The 21,315-nt window shown below is 49.8% G+C and overlaps 2 protein-coding genes across 2 annotated transcripts; both read right to left on the reverse strand.

Moving 5' to 3' along the window:
• Window positions 1-3,325: 3,325 nt before the first annotated feature.
• On the reverse strand, window positions 3,326-12,875 carry Aoc3 (amine oxidase copper containing 3). Its single transcript, XM_052756272.1, has 4 exons — window positions 10,861-12,875; window positions 7,268-7,553; window positions 6,761-6,890; window positions 3,326-5,862 (listed from the first exon to the last, which is right to left on the reverse strand). The coding sequence occupies exons 1-4, from the start codon at window positions 12,458-12,460 to the stop codon at window positions 5,587-5,589; spliced, it is 2,292 nt and encodes a 763-aa protein (XP_052612232.1). The 5' UTR covers window positions 12,461-12,875; the 3' UTR covers window positions 3,326-5,586.
• Window positions 12,876-13,008: 133 nt separating this feature from the next.
• Aoc2 (amine oxidase copper containing 2) lies at window positions 13,009-19,718 on the reverse strand. Its single transcript, XM_052756305.1, has 4 exons — window positions 16,553-19,718; window positions 14,367-14,652; window positions 14,045-14,177; window positions 13,009-13,790 (listed from the first exon to the last, which is right to left on the reverse strand). Exons 1-4 carry the CDS (start codon window positions 18,141-18,143, stop codon window positions 13,524-13,526), a joined length of 2,277 nt encoding a protein of 758 aa, XP_052612265.1. The 5' UTR covers window positions 18,144-19,718; the 3' UTR covers window positions 13,009-13,523.
• Between the last annotated feature and the right edge of the window lie 1,597 nt (window positions 19,719-21,315).

Here is a 21,315-nt window from a genome sequence, read left to right on the forward strand (position 1 = left end):
ACCCCAACTAGGACAGGCTTTTTTAATTAGTGTGTGTGTGTGTGTGTGTGTGTGTGTGTGTGTGAGAGAGAGAGAGAGAGAGAGAGAGAGAGAGAGAGAGAGAGAGAGAGAGAGAGAGCGAGCCTTATAAAACCTAAGGAGGTGCCGGGCAGTGGTGGTGCATGCCTTTAATCCCAGCACTCGGGAGGCAGAGCCAGGCGGATCTCTGTGAGTTCGAGGCCAACCTGGGCTACAGAGTGAGTTCCACGAAAGGCACAAAGCTACACAGAGAAACCCTGTCTCGGAAAAAAAAAAAAAAAAACCCACAAAATCTGAGGAGGAAAGCCTTTTTTTTTAGCTCATGGTTTCAGAAGGTCCTGACTCTCGTGGGGAGGACGGTGGTAGAGCACAGCAGCTCATATCATGGTGTACCAGGAAGCAGAGAGAGCGGGACAGGAGACAAACCGAGTAAGATACCCAGGGGCTCACCCAGTGGCCTACTTCCTCCAGGTTGGCACCATGTTCTAAGTTTCTAGAGCCTCCCAAACAATGTCACTATCTCAGGAACGCAAATCATGTATCTATGGACTCAAAGTACTAAGGACCTGTGGTGGTTTGAATGTAACTGGCCCCATAATCAAAGGGAGGCACTATTAGGAGCTGTAGCTTTGTTGGAGTGGGTATGGCTGTGTTGGAGGAAGTGTGTCACTGTGGGGGTGGGCTTTGAGGTTTCCTGTGCTCAGAATACCTTCCAGTGTCTCAGACCATTTTCTGTTGCCTGCAAGATGTAGGACTCGCAGCTACTACTCCTGCATCATGTCTACCTGAATGCCACTATGCTCCCCATCATGATGATACTGGACTGAACCCCTGAAACTGTAAGCAAGCCACCCCAACTAAATGTTTTCTTTATAAGAGTTGCTGTGGTCATGATGTCTCTTAGAAAGCCAAACTAAGACAGTATTCAAATCATAAATCTACAGAGGACATTATATATTCAAACTATAGCAGTAGCTTGGTCTGGTCTTGAACTCCTTATTCTTCTACCACAGGCTCTGAGTGCTGGGATTATAGGTTACACCACTGTGTCTGACTTCTATATTCCTCCAGGTACCTGGAGCTGGAATCTGGAACTGAACTTGGAGGCCTTCCAGAGGAGAGGCAGCTGGCATATTCCTCACAGTGGGTGTCTGAGTCTGCACCCTGGAGAAGGCATAGCCATGCTCTCTGTTCAACCTCAGGGGCACCCTTGCTCAGCTTCTTCTCAGGACAACAGCTCTCCATCCTAAAAGCTCCAAGTGTTGGTGGTACCAGTTCCTTCAAACCATCAGGAGGTCAATCTTCACTTGCTGCTCACTACCCCTACCATCTCATCAACCTAAGGCCAATACTGTAAACAGTGCCAACGGTCTATAGAAGAGACTAGATAAGGTAGGGGGCTGAAGGCCCATTGCAGCCCTCCTGACTTGAGCTGGACTGAGGTTCTAATGGTCTAGATGTCCACTTCCCCCATCACCCACCACCACTGGTGGGCTAGGGAAGGTGGTGAGATGTAGACGCGTTTCAATCACATAGTCACATTTTCATATGGAACTATGTGCTCGCTCACACACACACATGCACACTACCGCATGTACACACTCTTGGCTCTTTGGTCTAGAGATGGGCATCAAGGAAATGCGTTTCAAGTGAACTGAATGGTGGCGGGTAGCGTTCCCTTGATTCCCTTCCCACTATCAATGATGCTGCCAGAGGCCTGGAGAAGGGACCATAAAAGGATGGTGTCTTAGTTAAGAATATCATCGCTGTGATGAAACACTATGGCCAAAAACAACCTGGGAAGGAAAGGGTTTATTTGGCTTACACTTCTGTATCACAGTCCATCACTGAAGGAAGTCAGGACAGGAACTCAAGCAGGGCAGGAACCTGGAGGCAGGAGCTGATGGAGGCAGGCCATGGAGGGGTGCTACTTACTGGCTTGCCCCACATGACTTGCTCAGCCTGCTTTCTTATAGAACCCAGGACCACCAGCCCAGGGACAGCATCACCCACGATGTGTTGGGCCCTCCTCCCCAGGCAGTGGGACCGGGTCCTGTGCTCATTGCATGAGTTGGCTGTTTGAAACCTGGGGCCTATGCAGGGTCGCTTGGCTCGGCCTGGGAGGAGGGGACTGGAGCTGCCTGGACTGAGTCTACCAGGTTGATCTCAGTCCGCGGGGGAGGCTTTGCCCTGGAGGAGGTGGGAATGGGGGATGGGCTGGGGGGAAGGTATAGGGGGGCAGGAGGGAGGAGAACAAGGGAATCCGTGGCTGATATGTAGAACTGAATTGTATTGCAAAATAAATAAATAAATAAATAAATAAACATCAATCACTAATTAAGAAAATGCTCCACACGCTAAGCCGGGTGGTGGTGGTGCACGCCTTTAGTCCTAGCACTCGGGAGGCAGAGGCAGGCGGATCTTTGTGAGTTTGAGGCCAGCTTGGTCTTCAGAGCTAGTTCTAGGACAAGCCAAGGCTATACAAAGAAACCCCATCTCAAAAAACAAACCAAAAGAAAAAAAAAGAGAGACGAAAAAAGAAAATGCTCCCCAGGCTTGCCTACAGTCCAGTCTCGTGGAGGCATTTTCTTAATCGAGTTTCCCTCCTCTCCCATGACTCTGGCTTGCGTTGACATAAAACTAGCCAGCAAAATGGGAACCAAGAGATGTGCGTTTAAAGGAGAATTTAATTCACTGGGTTGGAAGAATGGGGAGTAATGAAGTTAGAACGCACAACTGACCACACATCCCCTTGGCCTCCACCTCATCATCTGCTTGTTCTTCATCCTCTCTATCCACCCTAGGCCCCGTTATCAAGGAAGCCAGCCGCTGTCGGCCCTGCGCCTCGCTGACATCTACCCTCCTGTTCTTTGGAATGTTTCTCTCCACCTGCCGACTCCTTCCTTCCTGATCCACAGTTCCACATCAACCTGTGGGAGAACAAGAGGGCAGAGAGGAGGCGGCGGCGGCGACAGGTTCCATGGTGTCTGAGCTCTCGAACACCTCACCTCTCTGTTCGGAAACTGAGCAGCATGAAAAACTGTTCCCGGTACTTCCCCTCCTGGCCCAGCCTGGGACCTGGCCAAGCAGAAGCCCCCATTCCACTGCTTCTCATTACCCCTCCTCTGAGAGAGACGATGGAGATGGGGGGAGATCGGCTGCAGTTTAACATTTCCTCAGAACTGATACAAGAAAGGCAAGGCACAGGCACCTACTTCTTTAGGTCTCAAGAACTCGGGCTATCCACTCCCCACCACACTGGATGTTTATTTAAAAAGAAAAGAAAAAAAGAAAGGACAGGTCATGATTGGGCCCACTTATTTATTTTGATGAAGCAATATAGTCACATGGTTCAAACTTCAGGATGTTCCCAGAATGGCATGCAGTACCCAGTGTCTGCTCTCACCCATCTTCCTCCCCGGAGGCAATTGGTGTTACTCATTTCTCAATGCAGAAATAAACAAGTATGCACTTATAACCTCCTCGTTTTCAGTTTTTCTTTTGTCTTTAAAGTATTCTTTTATTTCTATTTGTATGTGTGTGTCTGTGTGGGGGTATGTGCCTGAGTATAGGTACCCATGAAGAGAACATTGGCTCTCCTGGAGCTGGAGTTACAGGTAGTCGTGAGCACTTAATATGGATGCTGGAAACCCAACTTGGGTCCCCTGCAAGGGCAGTGTGTCCACTCTTAACCACTGAGCCATCTCTACAGTGCTGAGAATTAAGCCCAAGACCCTGGACATGATGGGCAAAAAAATATATCTATTGTAAAACTGTGCCTCGGAGCTAGGCAGTGGTGGCACACGCCTGTAATTCTTGCACTTGGGAGGCAGAGGCAGGAGGATCTCTGTGAGTTCCAGGCCAGCCTGGTCTACAAAGCAAGTTCCAGGACAGCCAAGGCTGTTGCACAAAGAAACCTGTCTTGAAAAACAAAAAAAGATAAAAGAAAAACAAAAACACCAAACAAAATAGCTGTGCCTCAGGTACTCTACCACTGAGCCACATTTCTAGCCCTTGGTTTTGTGAGATAAGGTCTCACTATGTAGCTCTTGGTCAAGCCCCCAACGTGGAGTCTGGGATTATAGCTGTGTACCATCACATCCCTCTATATTCTCCTCCCTCTAAAAACACAAGCTAGCCGGGCGGTGGTGGCGCATGCCTTTAATCCCAGCACTCGGGAGGCAGAGCCAGGCGGATCTCTGTGAGTTCGAGGCCAGCCTGGGCTACCAAGTGAGTTCCAGGAGAGGCGCAAAGCTACACAGAGAAACCCTGTCTCGAAAAACCCAAAAAAAATAAAAATAAAAAAAATAAAAACACAAGCTAGGAATGAACCATAAACATTTCTACATGCCCTTTCCCTCTGAAGGTTACTTCCTACTAACATGTAATGACACCTAACAGTTTTTAGCTTAGTTGGATTGCACTGTAAGACTGTGTCACAATGGGCCTGGCCTGGTCAGTCTGCTCGGGAACGATGTGCCTTGTTTCCAGTCACTTGGTGTTTCCTTGTACCGTCCCTGTCCAGATCTCAAGAAAGTCAAGCAGTGATGGGAAAAGCAGGTCCCACCAAGCCATGCCTCTCTCTCTTTCTCTTTCTCTCTCTCATACTCATTTGCATGCTTGCCTCTGATTGGACAGCCCTTGGTTTGGGCACGGCGTCTCAGAGCTTTCTGCTTCTCACCTTTGAGGTCAACACATGGTTTCTATTCCACTGTCCCAAACTGGCTACTACAGGGCACAGAGGCCGTAGTCATGTAGAGCCATGGAATAAAATAACCATTTGTCATAATCCTAGCAACTTCGAGCCACCTGCTGTCTCTAGACCATTTTCTTATACAGAGTGCAGAGCAGGACTGTAGCGGGGAAACTCCTACTCTTGATACATGGTAGATGTTAGGAGACAAACAAGCTTGGTCCTCTCCAATAAGACGTTCCATTGCATCTTTGAGATTTCCACAGCCTCGGGACCAGAGGAAGGGACCACAGTTGAGAAATGAGGGCTGAGAGGACATGAAGGACAGACGTCCCTTTGGACTGAGTGGGAAATCATGGAATATAAGAGTAAGCAGGAATCCAGGAGGTGTGGGCAAGAGAGAGGAAGGGGAGATGGAAGAGGCTTAAGTGGACAGGATTGTGGGCAGGAGTCCCCTTCACGGCTCGTCTGTGGATGGTCAAGACTCAGGGAGTCCCTACTTTGGGGTCTCTAGAGGATTATCCTCATAGCAGAGTCTTCAAATTGACCATAAAATTTTTAATAAAAGCCAAAAAGAAAAAAGAAAAAAGGAACCGTCTGAAAAAGCCCATAGCCATCTCTCTAGACTCCTAGCCAGGCTCCCGAGGCAGGAACTCAGTACAGCCACTCTCAACAAAGGCCAGTGTCCCTGTGTGTCGGGCATCATGCTCAAGATGTTCCAGGCAGGGAGAGAGAGACAGGAAGTGCAGCAGAAGAGAGAGGAGACATCAGAGACGTGTGGACGGAAGAAACAGACGGCCCTGTACACTGCCAGCTGCTGCTCTCCCCACCTCTTATCCTAAGGGCCTTGGCTAGACTGTCCATCCACGGGACACTTATTTGTGAATAAAGCCTCCATGGGAGAAGGCAGGGAGGTCTGGCGCACAGGTGGCAGTCTGGGACAAGCAAGCCAGGGGGTTGACCTCACAGGCACTGGCATCCTGGTCGTCTCGGAAATAGACGGAGTCGGCCGAGTAGAAGGAGGGATCTTCGTCAAAGAAGTTGTAGGGCCGGAGGAAGAAGCCCACCCCGTTCCCCACGGTCACCGTGTTGGGAACGTCTTCTGCATGTGGGATGTGCAAAAAGCCAGCTGTTACCCAGGCTACCAAGTCCTAGCAGGAGAGAAAAAAAAAAAGAAGATGGTGAGGTTGACTAGACACAGCCTCCCTCCACAGTGGCCTGTTCACGAGTCCGTAAATCTTGAATCTTTAAACAGTGTCTCCTTTGGATGTCCTAGAAGTCAAAACATAAAAAGCTCATTCCATTTCGGGAACACTGGCTGCCGCCTTGAGACGGGCTTGCACTTCCGTCTCTGGTGTTTCCCATCACAATGCCTTTTACCTGCTCACCCCAGAGGGTGAGCACTGTAAGCTGCTTCTGCTTTCCTTTCCTACTTCCCTAAGAGCCCCCAGAGTGTAACTCAGGGAAGAACTGTGGAACCAGGGCATTCAAGCCTTAGAAGGTGGGAGCAGACTGACATGTAGAATGCACCCTTCGAGGCAGGGATGGAAGCTGTGGTCTGTGTTCTTCCTCTGGTAACTTCTAGCCCTCTGTGAATCCTCAGGCCTGGAAAGGGCTCAATTGACAAAGCTGGGACTTTGAGGGTTTTAGGACCTAGTAGTTTGCACATGACTTCCTACCTCTGGAAGAGTCTCTCTAGGGCAGTGGCTCTCAACCTGTGGGTCACGACCCCTTTTGTGGGGTCACACATCAGATATCCTGTATACCAGATATTTATATTATGATTCATAATAGTAGCAAAATTACAGTTATGAAGTAGCAATGAAATAATTTCATGGTTGGGGGTCACCACAACATGAGGAACTGTACTAAAGGGTCGCGGCATTAGGAAGGTTGAGAACCATTGCTCTAGAGGTAATGATCGCATCCAGTAACATGCAAAAGGCAAACTCCTCTTCTGAGGAGTTCAGATGGTTTTCAGGGACCCGCCTGTAAGGAAGGGAAGCTCATCCTTGCACCCGATCTCTGTTCATCCCACCATCAGCTCACCTGCCCAGCGATGGTCTCATTATTGATGAAGTCAGTGAAATCCACAGTGGGGGTCCATGGGTCATTCTGGTTGAAGATGCTAGAGCTACTAGGCTCCTCCTCCTTCCTCCGTGTCACAGCCAAGTGGTACCTAGAAGGGCACTGGTTAGGTTTCCACAGTCGCTAAGCCCATCATGACACCCGTTTATGATGGAGGCAAGCTCTGTGCTCTGACAGGCTTCCATACGTACTCACACAGCAACACCAGACTGTAGAACTCCTGACACCACACTGAAGGGTTATGTCATACCCTTGCCATTTCACAGTATAACCCACCCCTACTACCGGGACAGAAAAGAGCTCTTCCCTGGCTTTAGTCCTCCAAGGTGAAATGACACCCTACCCCACCCCTTGTGCCCAGAGACAGGCAATGTTTAAAACAATATGAACTATTTCCAGGCCCATCCTCTGCTCCTGATGCCTCCCAGGGCTCACCTCCCCAATCTTCTCTGATCACCTGCCACTCACCTCCCCCAGCTGATGGATTTCTCTATGGGGCTTTTCTGGGGCAGTGGCTCCCCAGCAAAGCTGAGTATCTGGATGCGGTAGCCTCTCCTATGGCCCCACTTGTTGCTGTGGTTACTGGCCAGGTACAGGTAGCGTGGGGTGGCACTCCCCAGGGGGAAGGCAGCCTCCTCTTCTGTCTCCAGTAGCTTCCGGGTCACCTGCAGCCTCTGTATCTGGTACTCGGGACTCCAAGGTACGTTCATGGGGACAAAAGCCATGTCCTCTGCCCAGGCCCAGTTCTTCAACCCTGTGTAAAGTGTATATGGGCAAGTCATTCGACCACTCTAAACATTTCTGGCATCCACCTGGCTTCCCTCCTTGTCCCAAGATCTCCCCAATCCTTCAGACAAAACTATTAACCTGTAAATTGGAATATTCAGGTGCTGGAGATCAGGCTCAGCAGTTAAGAGTACATACTGCTCTTTCACAGGTCTGGAGTTTGTCCCCCAGAACCCACATTGAGCCGCACGAAAGTGCCTGGAACTCCAGCTCCAGGAGGATCCAACGCCTCCGGTTTCCAGGGGCATGTACAACTCATGTACACAACCCATAGACACAGAAGTAACAACAAAAAAGAAATCGGTTTGTTTGTTTTTGTTTTTGTGTTTTGAGACAGGGTTTCTCTGTGTCGCCCTGGCTGTCCTGGAACTCATTCTGTAGATTAGGCTGGCCTTGAACTCAGAGATGAGCTTGCTTTGGTTTCTTTTTCTTTCTTTCTTTCTTTCTTTCTTTCTTTCTTTCTTTCTTTCTTTCTTTCTTTCTTTCTTTTTTCTTTCTCTCTCTCTCTCTCTCTCTCTCTCTCTCTCTCTCTCTCTCTCTTTCTTTCTTTTCTTTTTAATTTAGTGGCCTGTGCTTATCCCTGAGGACAGAGTTGAATAAACTGCATCACTACCCTCAGGCTCTCACAGGCTCACAGGGGTCAGAGAATCCACAGCCTGGCCCTGTAGGGTGAGGAGGCCCGGGTGAAACAGGGTCAATATGCCAGGAATATAGGTGCAGGCCAGGACAGGATTTCCTCAACCCCCAGGACACTATTTCTATCTACCCTTAAAGGATATCATCAAAAGAAATGTCCTGGAAGGGCCTTCTAGGTAGGAATAAAGTCTGAATTAAAGCAGAAAACCTGTGGACTATGTGCCCAGGACCTGGGAGCATGTGGGCACAGCCACGGCAGAGCACCGGGGAGACTCTCGGGGTGGGCAGAGCTGGCAGAAGGGAAGTCCTTCTGCAAGTGACATCCTGCAGGTGCTGAGAAGTTAGCAGCTGCAGAAGCAGCAGGCTGGTGTGCGTGGGACAGCTCTCTGTACACAGAGTGGGTCCCAGAACTAAAAGCATCAAGAGTGGACTGACCCTTGGCAAGCATTAACGTAAGCCTAGGAACTGTAGCCATGTGGTTGGATTCTACAGGAGGTAATGTATGGTAACTGCTTTTTCAAGTATGTTTGAGAATGTGTCACCCAGACACGTTAGAGAATAAGGATAACCCTGAAGGTCACTGACCTCCCTTTGTTAACAGTAGCATGCCAGCTAAGCCTTTTCATCTTCACAATCCTCTTCAAGCTGCTGTAGTACCTACCTTTCAGGAGTGGCTCTGTGCAACATTTATTGGCCTCCTGAAATTCATTTAGCCCCCTTTGAAGATACCTTAAAATTTGTGAGCCTGAATGTAGCCATTATAAGACCATAAGTTATGCTCCTTATGAGCTGCCTGTTTTTCCTTTATGGTTCTTAGTTGTTCTTTTGCAGAGCTACCAGCTTAAGTTGTGCTGGGATCAAGAAAAATGGGCCTTGGCAGTTCATGTTCCTGGAGTTGTATCCATGCCAGTGGATGCCCACACGCTCCAGAAGAGAATTTGACATCGCTGCTGCCATTGTTGCTGTTTCTGGGATTACCATTTCATAATTGGTTACTACAGCTAGCACAGTGGAGACCTTGGCAGCAAAAGTAGCTACCACAGTTAGTTAATTTTTCATTCTATTGGGCATGATAAATTTAATGCAATAGTTATACACAGTTCAATTGGCTTTGAAAATTATAAATTTATAAACTCAAGATCCATTTGCTTTTGGGATACCATCTTACAAGGACTCCAATTTGCAATAAGGCTTGTTAAGGAAGGGAATGGCTCAGTTGCCTTTAGCCTACTGGCTATGGGTGGGTTAGGACTTCTGTTGGTCTTTTCTGTGTCAAACACACAGATTGCAAGCCCAGCGCCACTTTGAGATCTTTGGCAGCAATTAATTCTTCAGCTCACACACGATTGAGCTTGTATGAGAATGAGTATTCAGAGATGGGTAATGTCTGGGGGGTGCTCACCAACCTAAGACAGAGCTCCTGTGTGGCCTGGGCAGGCGTCTCCATGATGGGTAAGGTGACCTGCTGACGTCCCACACAGCCTAAGTCAGAAGCTCATTTTCTAGTAAAAGGGGAACCTGTAAGGTCCTGGCCCCCGTTTTGGGTAACTGTTGTCTTGCTTGCTGACCTTGACCTTGATATCCTCCCTATGCTAATTCCCTGCCAGGTTCCACCCTCCTGAATGCTTAAAGGAAGTTCCTTGTCTGTGTATCCTGCATAATGGATGTTAACAGCTTAGATGCAAGATTGTAACGAACTTCTGCCCTCTGGGGTTCTCCCATTGTGCTGTAAGTCTGTATTTAAGACCTCCTCCCTCCTTCAATAAATGGCATTCAGCAATAAATAAATAAATAAATAAATAGATAAATAAAAAGAGTGGGCTGAAACTGGGCAGTGGTGGCGCACACCTTTAATCCCAGCACTCAAGAAGCAGAGGTAGGCGGATCTCTGTGAATTCAAGGCTAGCCTGATCTAGAAAGCGAGTTCCAGAACACCCAGGGCTATACGGAGAATTCCTGTCTCAAAACACCGGAATGGAAAGAATGTGACTCTGTGAGAACGCTGAGGTATTTCATATTCAGAACAGAAAAAAAAAAAAATCAGGTGATGATTCATTGTAGGGGAGAAAAAAGGGAAAGATGATCTTCAGGAAATCATGGAGCCTTGGCTGTCTGTGTGACCACAAACTCCAGGAGCCTTCTCGAACTCTCCTCAGTATTTACTATACCACTGCACTGAAGTGAATGGCGTCCAGAAAGAAATGAAAAACCAGGGAAGAGGAGGGCCTGACTCCCAAAGAAATGCAGAGGAATGGCTGTTCCAGGCCTGACTTGCATGCACAGGGACTCAGCAAACCCAAATACATCCTCCAACACTGCTGCACCACAGGCCTGACAGAGCTGAGCTGGAAAACAAACAGCTGCTTGCTTGAACAGAGGCCCACGTAAGCTCAAGAGACTCTGTGAAAGCAGATCCTGCCTTCTCCCTGAGCTTAGCCATTCCCAAGATTTCCTAAGGAGGTCACATGTATAGAAATTGGCAGCTTTGCACCCAGCTAGGCAGCTAAGATCCAAGTAAAACCCCGTTGCCATCTCTCTCCCAGCCAGCCCAAAAGGAAACCTGAAACCCCAAATCTTTCTTTTGTGAATGACACTTACTCCCCTCCTGGAAGACCCTTATCTCCCTCAGGATATCTTACCTGCCACATCCAGGTCCACTTTGTAGTGAGCACTGTGGGCATGCACTGTGCCCAGCGTGTGCTCCCCAACTCGGTTTCCAAACCTTTCACCAGCACCGAAGAAGAATGCTGAGCTGATGTAGCCTGTGGCATGGAATTTGACTTCTATGGCCCCGTTGGGGTGGAAGATCATGTCCCACACATAGTCATAATTGAACAAGGTAGCCACAGATCTGACCACGAGCACAGTCTCCACAACACCTCCAAAATAGTGGGAGTAGAAATCTGAGTGGTGTCGCCGTAGCGGGAGGCCCTGGTTCTGTTCAAACACACAAAATGCATCGCGTAGTGTCTTGGGGGCCTGAGATTCCTGAAGGAAATGCCAGTCCATGTAGGTGGCGAGGTAAGGACAGTCCACCCCACGGGTCAGGGAGGTAGAGTATTTGCCAATGCCAAAGCTACCGTCCATATAGCAAGTCGTCATTGCTGCTGGCGAATTGCCACCATACAGGGCTATGGCCTCCTGGACACTGATTTCATAGGCCACTCTCTCCCCTTGAAAGCGGATATCAAAGACCCTTGGGCCACTGAAAGCTCCAAGGCCAAAAGAGAAAGTCCACAAAGAGGAGGCCACTCGACTCCCCTGGACACTGAAACGGGGTCCCTGGGGATGAAACTGCAGGGGGGGAGCTGGACCTGGCGGCACTGAGGACTTTAGGGACCAGGACCCACTTGTGCCATTGGCTGGTACCACCATCACATTTACCTGGCCGGCCTCAAACTGGTCCTCCAGATTAACCAGACTCTCAAAGTAGCGGCCTTGATAAAATACCTTCCGGATGGTCCATAGGGCAGGGTCCAGGGCCTTGTGGTCTATCAGCAGCTCCAAGCCAATAGGTTGTAGGTAAAAACCAGCCCCTGAGAGGTTGTAGTGCAAACCAAACCAGGTGGCCCGGTCCCCTGATTGCAGACCACGGGGGGCTGAAGTCATTTTTAGCAGGTTGTGTCCCCCGTGTTTGTAGAAGCAACAATGATGGAGGAGCCCAGAAACCTTGGGCAGCTCTCTGTGGAAGATCATTTGCTCAATATCCATATACTCTCTGGCTAGCACAGGACGCCGGTAATAGGGTATAGGCCCACCATGACGCTCCACAGTCACATCCCGCATGTAGGATGGGTGAGGCAGGGGCCCCACCACCAGTTCAGTCACATTGGGCTGGGGTTGTGCACCAAAGAAGATGATGGCCAGCGCCTCCCGGGCAGGTGGGGGCCCCCCTCTGTCCAGGTGGGCCAGGGCTGCAGCCTTAGCAGGCAGCTGCAGCTCCACTGAGAAGACACAGTTGTCCGAGGGCCGAGCCTGGGCTGCATCCACCAGCCCTGGTCCCAGGTGCTTGATCAGAAAGCTCACCACAGCTGTCAGCTCCTCAGGGCTCAGGTCTGCAAACAGCTGGCTCTGGCCAGGATTGGTCCAGGGCTGGGCACTAGGAGGAATGGAAGGACAACGAGGAGGTTGGCCCAGTCCACCTCCATCTCCGCTCCTACCAGCTAACAAGACACAAACCAAGGCAAAGATGGTGATGGCAGCCAAAGCCAGAAGCACCAGGGTGGTCTTCTGGGTCATCGTTCTTGAGGATGGACAGGCTTTTAGCAGAAATGGACTCCTCTTGCTTAGGAGTCTGGACGCTAGCAGAACGCCTTTGTTTTCTGATGCTTTTGCTGAGGGTGGGGAACAGGGAGGCTGGAGCCCGAGTTGGGAGGCGGGTCTGAGCTGGCGGCAGTGATATCCACAGACCTTACATGGCTTTGTCCTCCAGCTTCCAAATCAGACTCTGCTCTCTGGGTCAGGGTTTGGGTTGAGAGAAGGGGGAGGAATCCAGCCTGTGCATGGAAACCCACTACCAGTAAGGAGTGGGGTCTGCTCCACATGCCTGTGCCTCTCAGACCAAGTTCCTCTCCAACTCCCACCTTCTTAGGGCCAGAAGCTTTCTCTGCTTTCACTGTGAAGCATTGTTTTGCCAAGGAAACCCCCACTTCCAGCCTCTTTCCCAAGAAACATTCCTTGGCCAGGTCTACACTCCCCCCCTGTGGATCTTTCTGTTGCTAAATTTCCTTGGCTAGGGTTCTTAATATTCTCCTGGGAATTAAAAAGCCAAAGAGAATAAACTCACGTCAAATTTTTGCAAACCGTTTTATTATGAATTACACATAACAACCATTCTTTTTAGATACACACGCATAAGATAAGGCCTGGTATAATGTGAACCCCAGCAAGTTTTGAAATGGTAGGATTTGTGGTATTTTGTTTGAGTATTCCAAAAACATTTTTTTAAATAAATTATCATTTAAATAACTAGCAGGAGCCGGGAGCAGTGATGCATGTCTTTAATCCCAGCAGTGCAGAGGCAGAGACAGACAGATCTCTGCCAAGCTGAAGCCAGCTTGGTCTATCTGGCAAGTTCCAGGACAGCCAGGGCTACATAGAAAGACCCTGTCTCAAACAGAAACAAACAAACAACAAAACAAAACACAGGAGGCAAGAACCAACCCTGAAGAAGAAACCCAAGGGTTTAGTGTGGAAAGAGGCTGTTTTCTAAGGAACAGAGGGTGGGGACCTGGGGAGGGGGCAGGTAGAACAGAGGAGGTGCATGCATCTCACTCCCTGGGGTCTTACCACATCCTCAGGCCTATAAGCCTTCATAAGAAAAGGAGGGCAAGTTAGGGACACAGGCTGCCAGCTGTGGGGCACAGGCCACAGGGTTCATACTGCAGAGCCCCGCATCCTGGTCCCTCTCAAAGTAGACGCTGCCAGGAGAGAGGATAGAGGGATCTTCATCGAAGAAATTGTAGGGTCGGAGCAAGAAGCCCACGCTGTTCCCTACAGTCACTGTGTTGGGGATGTCCTCGGCATGGGGGATGTGCAGGAAACTGGCCGTCACCCAAGCCACCAGATCCTGTAGGAAGGAGAAGAGGGAGGCCGTTGGAGGCAAAGACTCTCCTCTTAGCTGCAGTTTCTCAAGCCCCAGCCTGGCTTCTGCCTCTGCCAGCCATATTCCTACACAGAACACTTTATGACCTGTGAAGGGAGCTGGCAGGGTGCCAGTGTCCTAATTCCCCCTAGGAGGGATGACCTGTATTGGGCAGAGGCTGGATGGCCAAGATGCCAGGAAAAGAGAAGGCCTTCTCCTCTATCTCTGAAGCCACCGACCTCTCCTAAGAGGGTTTCATTGTTGATGAAGTCAGCAAAGGCCATCTTTGTCGGGGTATGCAAGTCGTTCTGGTAATAGATGCTGCTGCTGTGGCCCTCTTCCTCCTTCCTCTGGGTTACCACAAGCTGGTATCTGACCAGGAATGGTAAGAAGGTAATGTTGGAAAGATCAGAGCTTTACTGGCCTACAAGCCCCTTGGCTCAGATTCTGAGACCATTTCCCATCCCACATCTACTGGAATCTGAAGGCAGGTCCAGGGTCTGTGAGTGCTTCTGGGGGACAAAGTCCTTCCCTCCCACCCATTCCCAGGGCCCTCCTCACCTCCCCCAGCTGAGAGCCCTTTCCATGTCGCTCTCCAAAGGTACATGGACACCAAGAGGGCTGTGGATCTGGATTCGGTACCCACGCTGGTGGCCCCAGGCATTGGTCTGGTTGGTAGCCAGGTAAAGGTATCGAGGAAGGGGGCTCCCCCAGGAAAATGCAGCCAGGTCCTCCCTGCTCAGGACCTGCCTGGTCAGCTGTAGGCGCTGTAGCTGATGCTCCGGGTTCCAGGGAGCTGCTACAGGCTTAAACACCATATCTTCAGCAACCACCCAGTTTTTCAAACCTGTCAGGGTAAGGAAAGGGAGAGCTCTACACTGCGGTGAGGTTGCTGGCACAGGATCCTTGGTCTCGTCTTGATGCCTGTATTTCTGGCCTGACCGAAGGCATCAGAGTACCCTGTGCTGGGAGTCATGCGCTTAGGCAAGTGCTAGCCTGGTTTCTTCCAACCCACGGTTTCAATCGGATAACCATTAGTTACATGTGGCTACATATATTAAAAATTCAGTTCTCCAGTCACACTAGCTGTATTTAAAGAGCCCAGTATTGCTAAGCATAGTGGTACATACCTGCAATCCAGCACCTGGGAGGCAGAGGCAGGAGATGATTGCAAAGTCAAGGCCGGACTGATCTACATAGAGAGCTCCAAGACAATCAGGGCTACAGTGAGACCCTGTCTTTAAAAAAGAAAAAGAAAGAAAAGGAAAAAGGGGAGTATGTCCAAAGCCAGTCTACTATACAGAGCAACCCAGTTTGAAATAAACCGCTTGGCAGTCACATACAGCTAGAGACTCTTATGGCCAGCCACAACACACAAGGCTATTAGCATCGGCCTACATAGACCCTGGAGCAGTTTGCTTCTGACGCTCACCTTCTGAATCTCTGTGGCAAGCACAGTATTGTTTTATGCCTATGCTCGATACACGGAAAAGCACATAAGCTGACTGAAACATTCCTGTGACTTGACTACGAGAGACCTGACATGACCTGGAAAACCCAGTCCTCTTCCATGGCCGCTGCATATTCCTCCCAGCTCTAGGACTCCATTCTCTCAGCTACTTGCAAAGTCTTTCGGAAGTAAGCTTCACGGCTTTCCATTACCAAGGAGTTTCTCAAATCCTAAACCCTGCATCTCCCAACACAGTACTTGATCACTTTTTCCTGAAGGGTCAGGACATTTGGTTCCCTTAAATGTGACCATGATACACACATGAGAAACCTAGTATCTGGTAGCAGGCTCTTTTATGCCCAAAGATGTTGAGAATTTTCCAATTGGAGAGTCACAGTCTAAGTGTGTCAGATTATAATCTATGGCCATCATGTTAGTTTTTGTTCTCCTGCTCCCTACCACCCCCCACCAAAAAACCACCACCAAGTATAGTGTGCAAGACACACATGCCAGGGCTTCATGTTCAAGAGAATGTTTCACAAGACATATGCTTTGTCAGACATTACGCTTGGGCAGCCACTTCCTGTTCCATCTCCACTGCCTTCCTTAGTTTCCCCAACTGTGAAATTGAGGTCTGGTAGATTTTTCTTTCTGGGTCCACATCTGTGCTTTATGAGTTTGTTTTCTCTCCTCCACAGAATCTGCATTAGCAGCAAGCTCCAGACTTGCAGCCAGCCTATCCCAGGCTTGCTGGAAGAGGGGACCGTTCATAGTGATGACAGGAGAGGGTAGCCTTCCCCACAGTGGGTCACTAACCGCAGAGCTACACCCAGTCCGGACACCCTCCCTCCCCACATACACAACGCAGCATCCCTTCTCTTACTGAAATCTCTTCAACCTGACTTTCGGTTACCTCTGCTCAGGTCCATGCCCCACCCAACCACCCTAGCTCAAGTAGCCAAGTGCTGGCTGGCTCTAGCTTCATCCAATTCCCATTGGGTCAATTCACTGACCCAGAGGGTCCCTCGAGGTTAAGGGAGCCAGGCATAGCCATTCCATGTAAATAGTCTCACAATTGTAAATCTGGGAGGAGGGGCCAGAGGGTGGGAGCTGGGCAAATGAAAGTTTTCGTCTTTGGCTAGATACCCAGCTGTGATTGCAGTGGCACTCAGACAATCCTCCCTTCCCCTTCTGGCAACCAGAGGGTTAGAATGTCCTCTTAACCTTTCAGATTGCAGCCTGATCTGGGGGCTTCCTGCCCTACTGCTAATCTTCAAGCCTCAGTCCAAGAACTCACCTGCCACATCCAGGTCCAGTTTGAAGTGGAAAGCGTGTGTGTGCACCGCCCCCAGCACTCTGTCCCCCACGCGGTTCCCGAAGAGGAGGCTCTCAGTTCCTCCACTCAGGAAAGCTGTGTTGATGTAGCCCGTGGCATGGACACGCCCTTCAAGTGCCCCATTTGGGTACAACATAAAGTCCCAAATGTAATCATAGTTGCCCACTGATGAAATGGACCTGACCACAAGGCTCGAGCTGGCCAAACCACCATAGAAATGACCCCCAATGTAATTGTGGTGCCTTCGAAGGGGTAATCCCTGGGCCTCCTCAAATACACACACAGCCCCTGGGAGCAGGCGGACTGCCCCTGTACCTATTAGTACATGGATGTCCATCATTGTGGATTGATAGGGGCAGTCCACGCCCCGAACCAAGGCTCGGCTGTTTTGGCCAAGCCCATAGCTGCTGTCCAAATAACGGATCATCATCGTCTTGGGGGAATCAGCACCATAAACAGACAGGCACTCTTGGACACTGACTTCATAAGCCACACGCTCACCCTTAAATCGAATATCAAAAAGCCTCAAGCCAGTGAACACCCCATGACCGAAGGTAAATGTCCAAAGAGGGGATACCACCGAGTTTCCCTGCACATTGTACTGGGGACCCTGGGATGAGAACTGTAGAGGGGGATGAGGGGGGTCTGGAGTGACTCGAGACCTCAGGGAGGAAGCCCCATTTGGTGTGGGTAGAGGGACCTGAACCACTTCTAGGCGGCCAGCCTTAAATTCCCATTCCAGTTGGGCCAAGTCTGCATAGTAGTGCCCAAAGTAGAAGACCTGCCGGACCACCCAGTGGGCAGGGTCCAGGGCTCTGTGGTCCAGCAGTAGCTCCAACCCCACAGGGTGAAGGAATATTCCAAGACCTGAGATGTTATGGTAGAGGGCTATCCAGGTAGCCCGGTCCCCTGAACGGAAGCCACTAGCAGAAGAATGCAGAGGTGCCAATGTGGAGCCATTGTAGTTCAAGACAGAAGCCAGAAAGGTGGGTGCCTTCGGGAGCTCCACTTCCTTCAAATACCTCCAAATCTGAACAAACTCAGCTGCCAGTGTGGGACGCCGGTAATAGGGTATAGGCTCACCATGACGCTCCACAGTCACATCCCGCATGTAGGATGGGTGAGGCAGGGGCCCCACCACCAGCTCAGTCACATTGGGTTGGGGTTGTGCACCAAAGATGATGATGGCCAGCGCCTCCCGGGCAGGTGGGGGCCCCCCTCTGTCCAGGTGGGCCAGGGCTGCAGCCTTAGCAGGCAGCTGCAGCTCCACTGAGAAGACACAGTTGTCCGAGGGCTGAGCCTGGGCTGCATCCACCAGCCCTGGTCCCAGGTGCTTGGTCAGAAAGCTCACCACAGCTGTCAGCTCCTCAGGGCTCAGGTCTGCAAACAGCTGGCTCTGGCCAGGGTATGTCCAGGGATGAATTCTGGGAGGGATGGAGGGGCACCGAGGAGGCTGGCTGGAACTGCTTTGCCTGGTCAGCAAGACATACGCCAGAGCAAGGACAGTAAGTAGAGACAGCACCAGAAAGCCCAGCAGCACCTTGAGACTCATGGTTGATGCTGAGCTGCAATCAGTCCCGAGAGCTGCTCTTTTCTGTGTCTGACATCACGGCAGGGCTTATATTCAGTATGATGGAGAGGAATGGACAAAACTCCACCCTGTGGGCTGGTCGGGAACTTTCTGTCCTGTGGTTTGGCTCAAGATGTTACTTCTACACGCACAGCTTGTTCCTTCCCTAAACTCCGACTGCTAACAGTCACTAACTACGACATTCCATCATTTAGACAACTACCTTGTAACCTTCAACAGTTCTGAGAAGGCAATTTTGATGTATAATCCTTTCCTTGTGTTACACACAAGTACTAATAAAACGCCTGTTTGGCAGAATGATGCGCCGACCAACAGTTCCTGGATCCTCTGCCCAGTTCTGTATTAAGCACTCAGCTCTACCTGGGACCTAATGCAGTACCTGACGTGGGAATCTCGGGCCTTATTCCATCCAATCAGTGAGAAAATACTGGTTGACGTTCTGGACTTTGTGTTCAGATTTGTACAATGAACCCATCTAAGTTGTATAGCCTTAAAGGAACTACTTATCTTGAGTTTCTTGCTTATAAAGGCACAATGGGGCACGGTCACTTATGTCTACAATCTTAGCACTAAAAGAGGATTATTGGGAGTTGAAGACCAGCTAGACTACACAGTGAATTATAGGTCAACCTCAGTGACAACCTGCCTTAAGACATAAAACCTGCCTAAAATAAGACATAAAAGTACTCTACACATTTTGATTAAAATGTAGTAATACAGCCAGACGTGGTGGCGCACATCATTTAATTCTAGCACTCAGGAGGCAGAGGCAGGTGGATCTCTCAGTTCGAGGCCAGCCTGGTCTCCAACGTGAATTCCAGGACAGCTAGGACTGTTACACAGAGAAAACCAAAAAATAAAATAAAATAGCTGGGTGATGGTGGTGCGTGCCTTTAATCCCAGCACTTAGGAGGCAGAGGCAGGCGGATCTCTGAGAGTTTGAGGCCAGCCTGGTCTACAGAGTGAGTTCCAAGATAGCCAGAGCTACACAGAGAAACCCTGTCTTGAAAAACCAATAAAGTAAAATAAATGTGGTCATACACACAAGTGCTTAGTAATCCCACAAGCAGGCAGGCAGGCAGAAGCTGCTTGCTAGCTAGTGGCACTAAGCTCTGGGACAGAACAGACAGATGTCCCTTCCTTGCTGGAGACCTTAAAGCTCTGCAGACAAAGTCTTACTGGAAAAGGGGAGGGTATTTATTTCAGAGGGACATGAGCCTCCTATGAGCCCTTTGAGTCATTTTAAACCAATCCCTGGGGTCCCCTCAAAGAAGTTCAAGCATTATGTAGTAAGGAAAGCTATTATGACGGAAAAAGGAAAACTAGACAAGGCAAGCCTGAGCCGCTGTTCCCACACGGAGCCACAGCGACCTCTGCTGGTAGCTCATGGGTATCACCGGGAAGGATGGACAGAGGCAGCCTCAGTTCCTGGAAAGGCTTTCACAGAATTCAGCTTCAACACAAAGCAGGAGCCACCTCCCTCCCTGGTCAGAGGCTTCACTCCTGCCACCATGATGAGAAAAGGAGCATTCAATAGCAAATGTACACACAACAGATTGGCTAGAGCATCTGTGAAGGTGGGTGTCTGAATGCTCACACATGCCCACTATGTCCCTTAGTCACCAGAGTACGGCACCAGGGCCTGCAGCTTTAGAAAGAGGTCAAAGTACCTGTATTTTTAATAATTTCTTGACATGGTAAAAGAATTGTACATTACAATCCAAGGGTGGTGGGGTGAGGAGGGGCAGTAGAACAGTCAAACAAAAAGGGAGGCTGAGAAATACCTGGTGGGAGGAGGGAAGGGCTTAGCTGAGCAATCTGAGGGTGGGTAAGAGTACTGCCCAACTAAAATGCAATTGGTTTGTTACTGAGCACTATTCATGGGAAGACAGCATCCTGACTCCTTTCCTATCGAATACTGGGAGTGAAAATGATGCATCCCAGGTGGAGTATGATTGGGAGTTGGAAGACAGAGGAATAAAAACCAGAGAGACACTGAGAGTCACTGGCAGGTTAACTGCAGATACCAACTCTCACTTAAAAAGCTGGCGGTTGATGGGGTTAACACAAAAGCTGTAACAAGTGGTATCTCTGGAAGATTCGAAAGAGGCGGCAACTCTTCTATGGGTTTGACCTTCGCAGCATATTTATACACACACGAACACACACACATGTGCACGTGTGTGTGTGCACAGACACACATACACACGAATTTCTGCTTTCCCTGGAAGCACAATACTATAAATATGAGAACTCTTTCCCAAAGGGAAAGCACAGCGAGGGTCAGCAGCCTCTGGACCGCACAGCTGCCCACACCCTAGCTGACGCACAAGCCGGCCTGGCAGAAGGGCAAGGGGGGCCAGAGGGCCAGCTTTTGCATAACACCAAAGGAAGCCGAGTCACAGAGGGAAGGCCTTCAGGAGCCTTCTGCTCCTCGGCTCTCCTTCAACTTACCCTGGGCACCAACGGCTACATTATCAGGAGAGGGTAGTCCAGGGATTTTGCCTGGGTGGATGACTAAGACAACTGTCACCTGGTAAGGTGTTGCATGTGTGACAGGGGCTGAGGGGACAGTGGTGCAGGAAGGAAGGCTATGTTCTATAATGGAGCAGGAAGCATGTATACATGTCCCTAGGCGTGTGTACATGTGTACACATGTATATCTGAAAACCCCAGTTATAAAAACATCCAAAGGAGCTCTAGGGATGCAGCTGAAGGCCTAAGGTATCCCTCGTCACGGTCAGGCTCAGGTGGGATAGACAGGTGGAAAGCCCTAAGGCATCACCAGGGCAGCTGTGGTAGGGAGGACCCAAAGTCCCCCAGAAGCGAGAAACACTGGCCTCGTGACAGGAAGAGATGTCCCTTCCACTCCACCCCCCAGTTCCTAAGACACCTAATGCCTTCCCTAGTTCCTCCAGCTTTAACCGACTAACCATTGAAAGGAAGAAAACACAAAACTTAAAACAAGGGAAGGAGGAAAGATAAGAAAAAACAACAAAACCCCACGATTATTCTTGTGCCAATCTTGCACAGACCTGGAGTTCTCCTGAAATTAGGACAGGCTGGGTGTGGGGTTTGGGGGAAAGAGATCAAAGAGTTCCTGAGGCCTGAAAAAAGAGGTAAACACATCACA

Source organism: Peromyscus californicus, unplaced genomic scaffold (assembly GCF_007827085.1).
Source record: "Peromyscus californicus insignis strain IS unplaced genomic scaffold, ASM782708v3 Scaffold_3__1_contigs__length_106647218, whole genome shotgun sequence".
Lineage (NCBI taxonomy): Eukaryota > Metazoa > Chordata > Mammalia > Rodentia > Cricetidae > Peromyscus > Peromyscus californicus.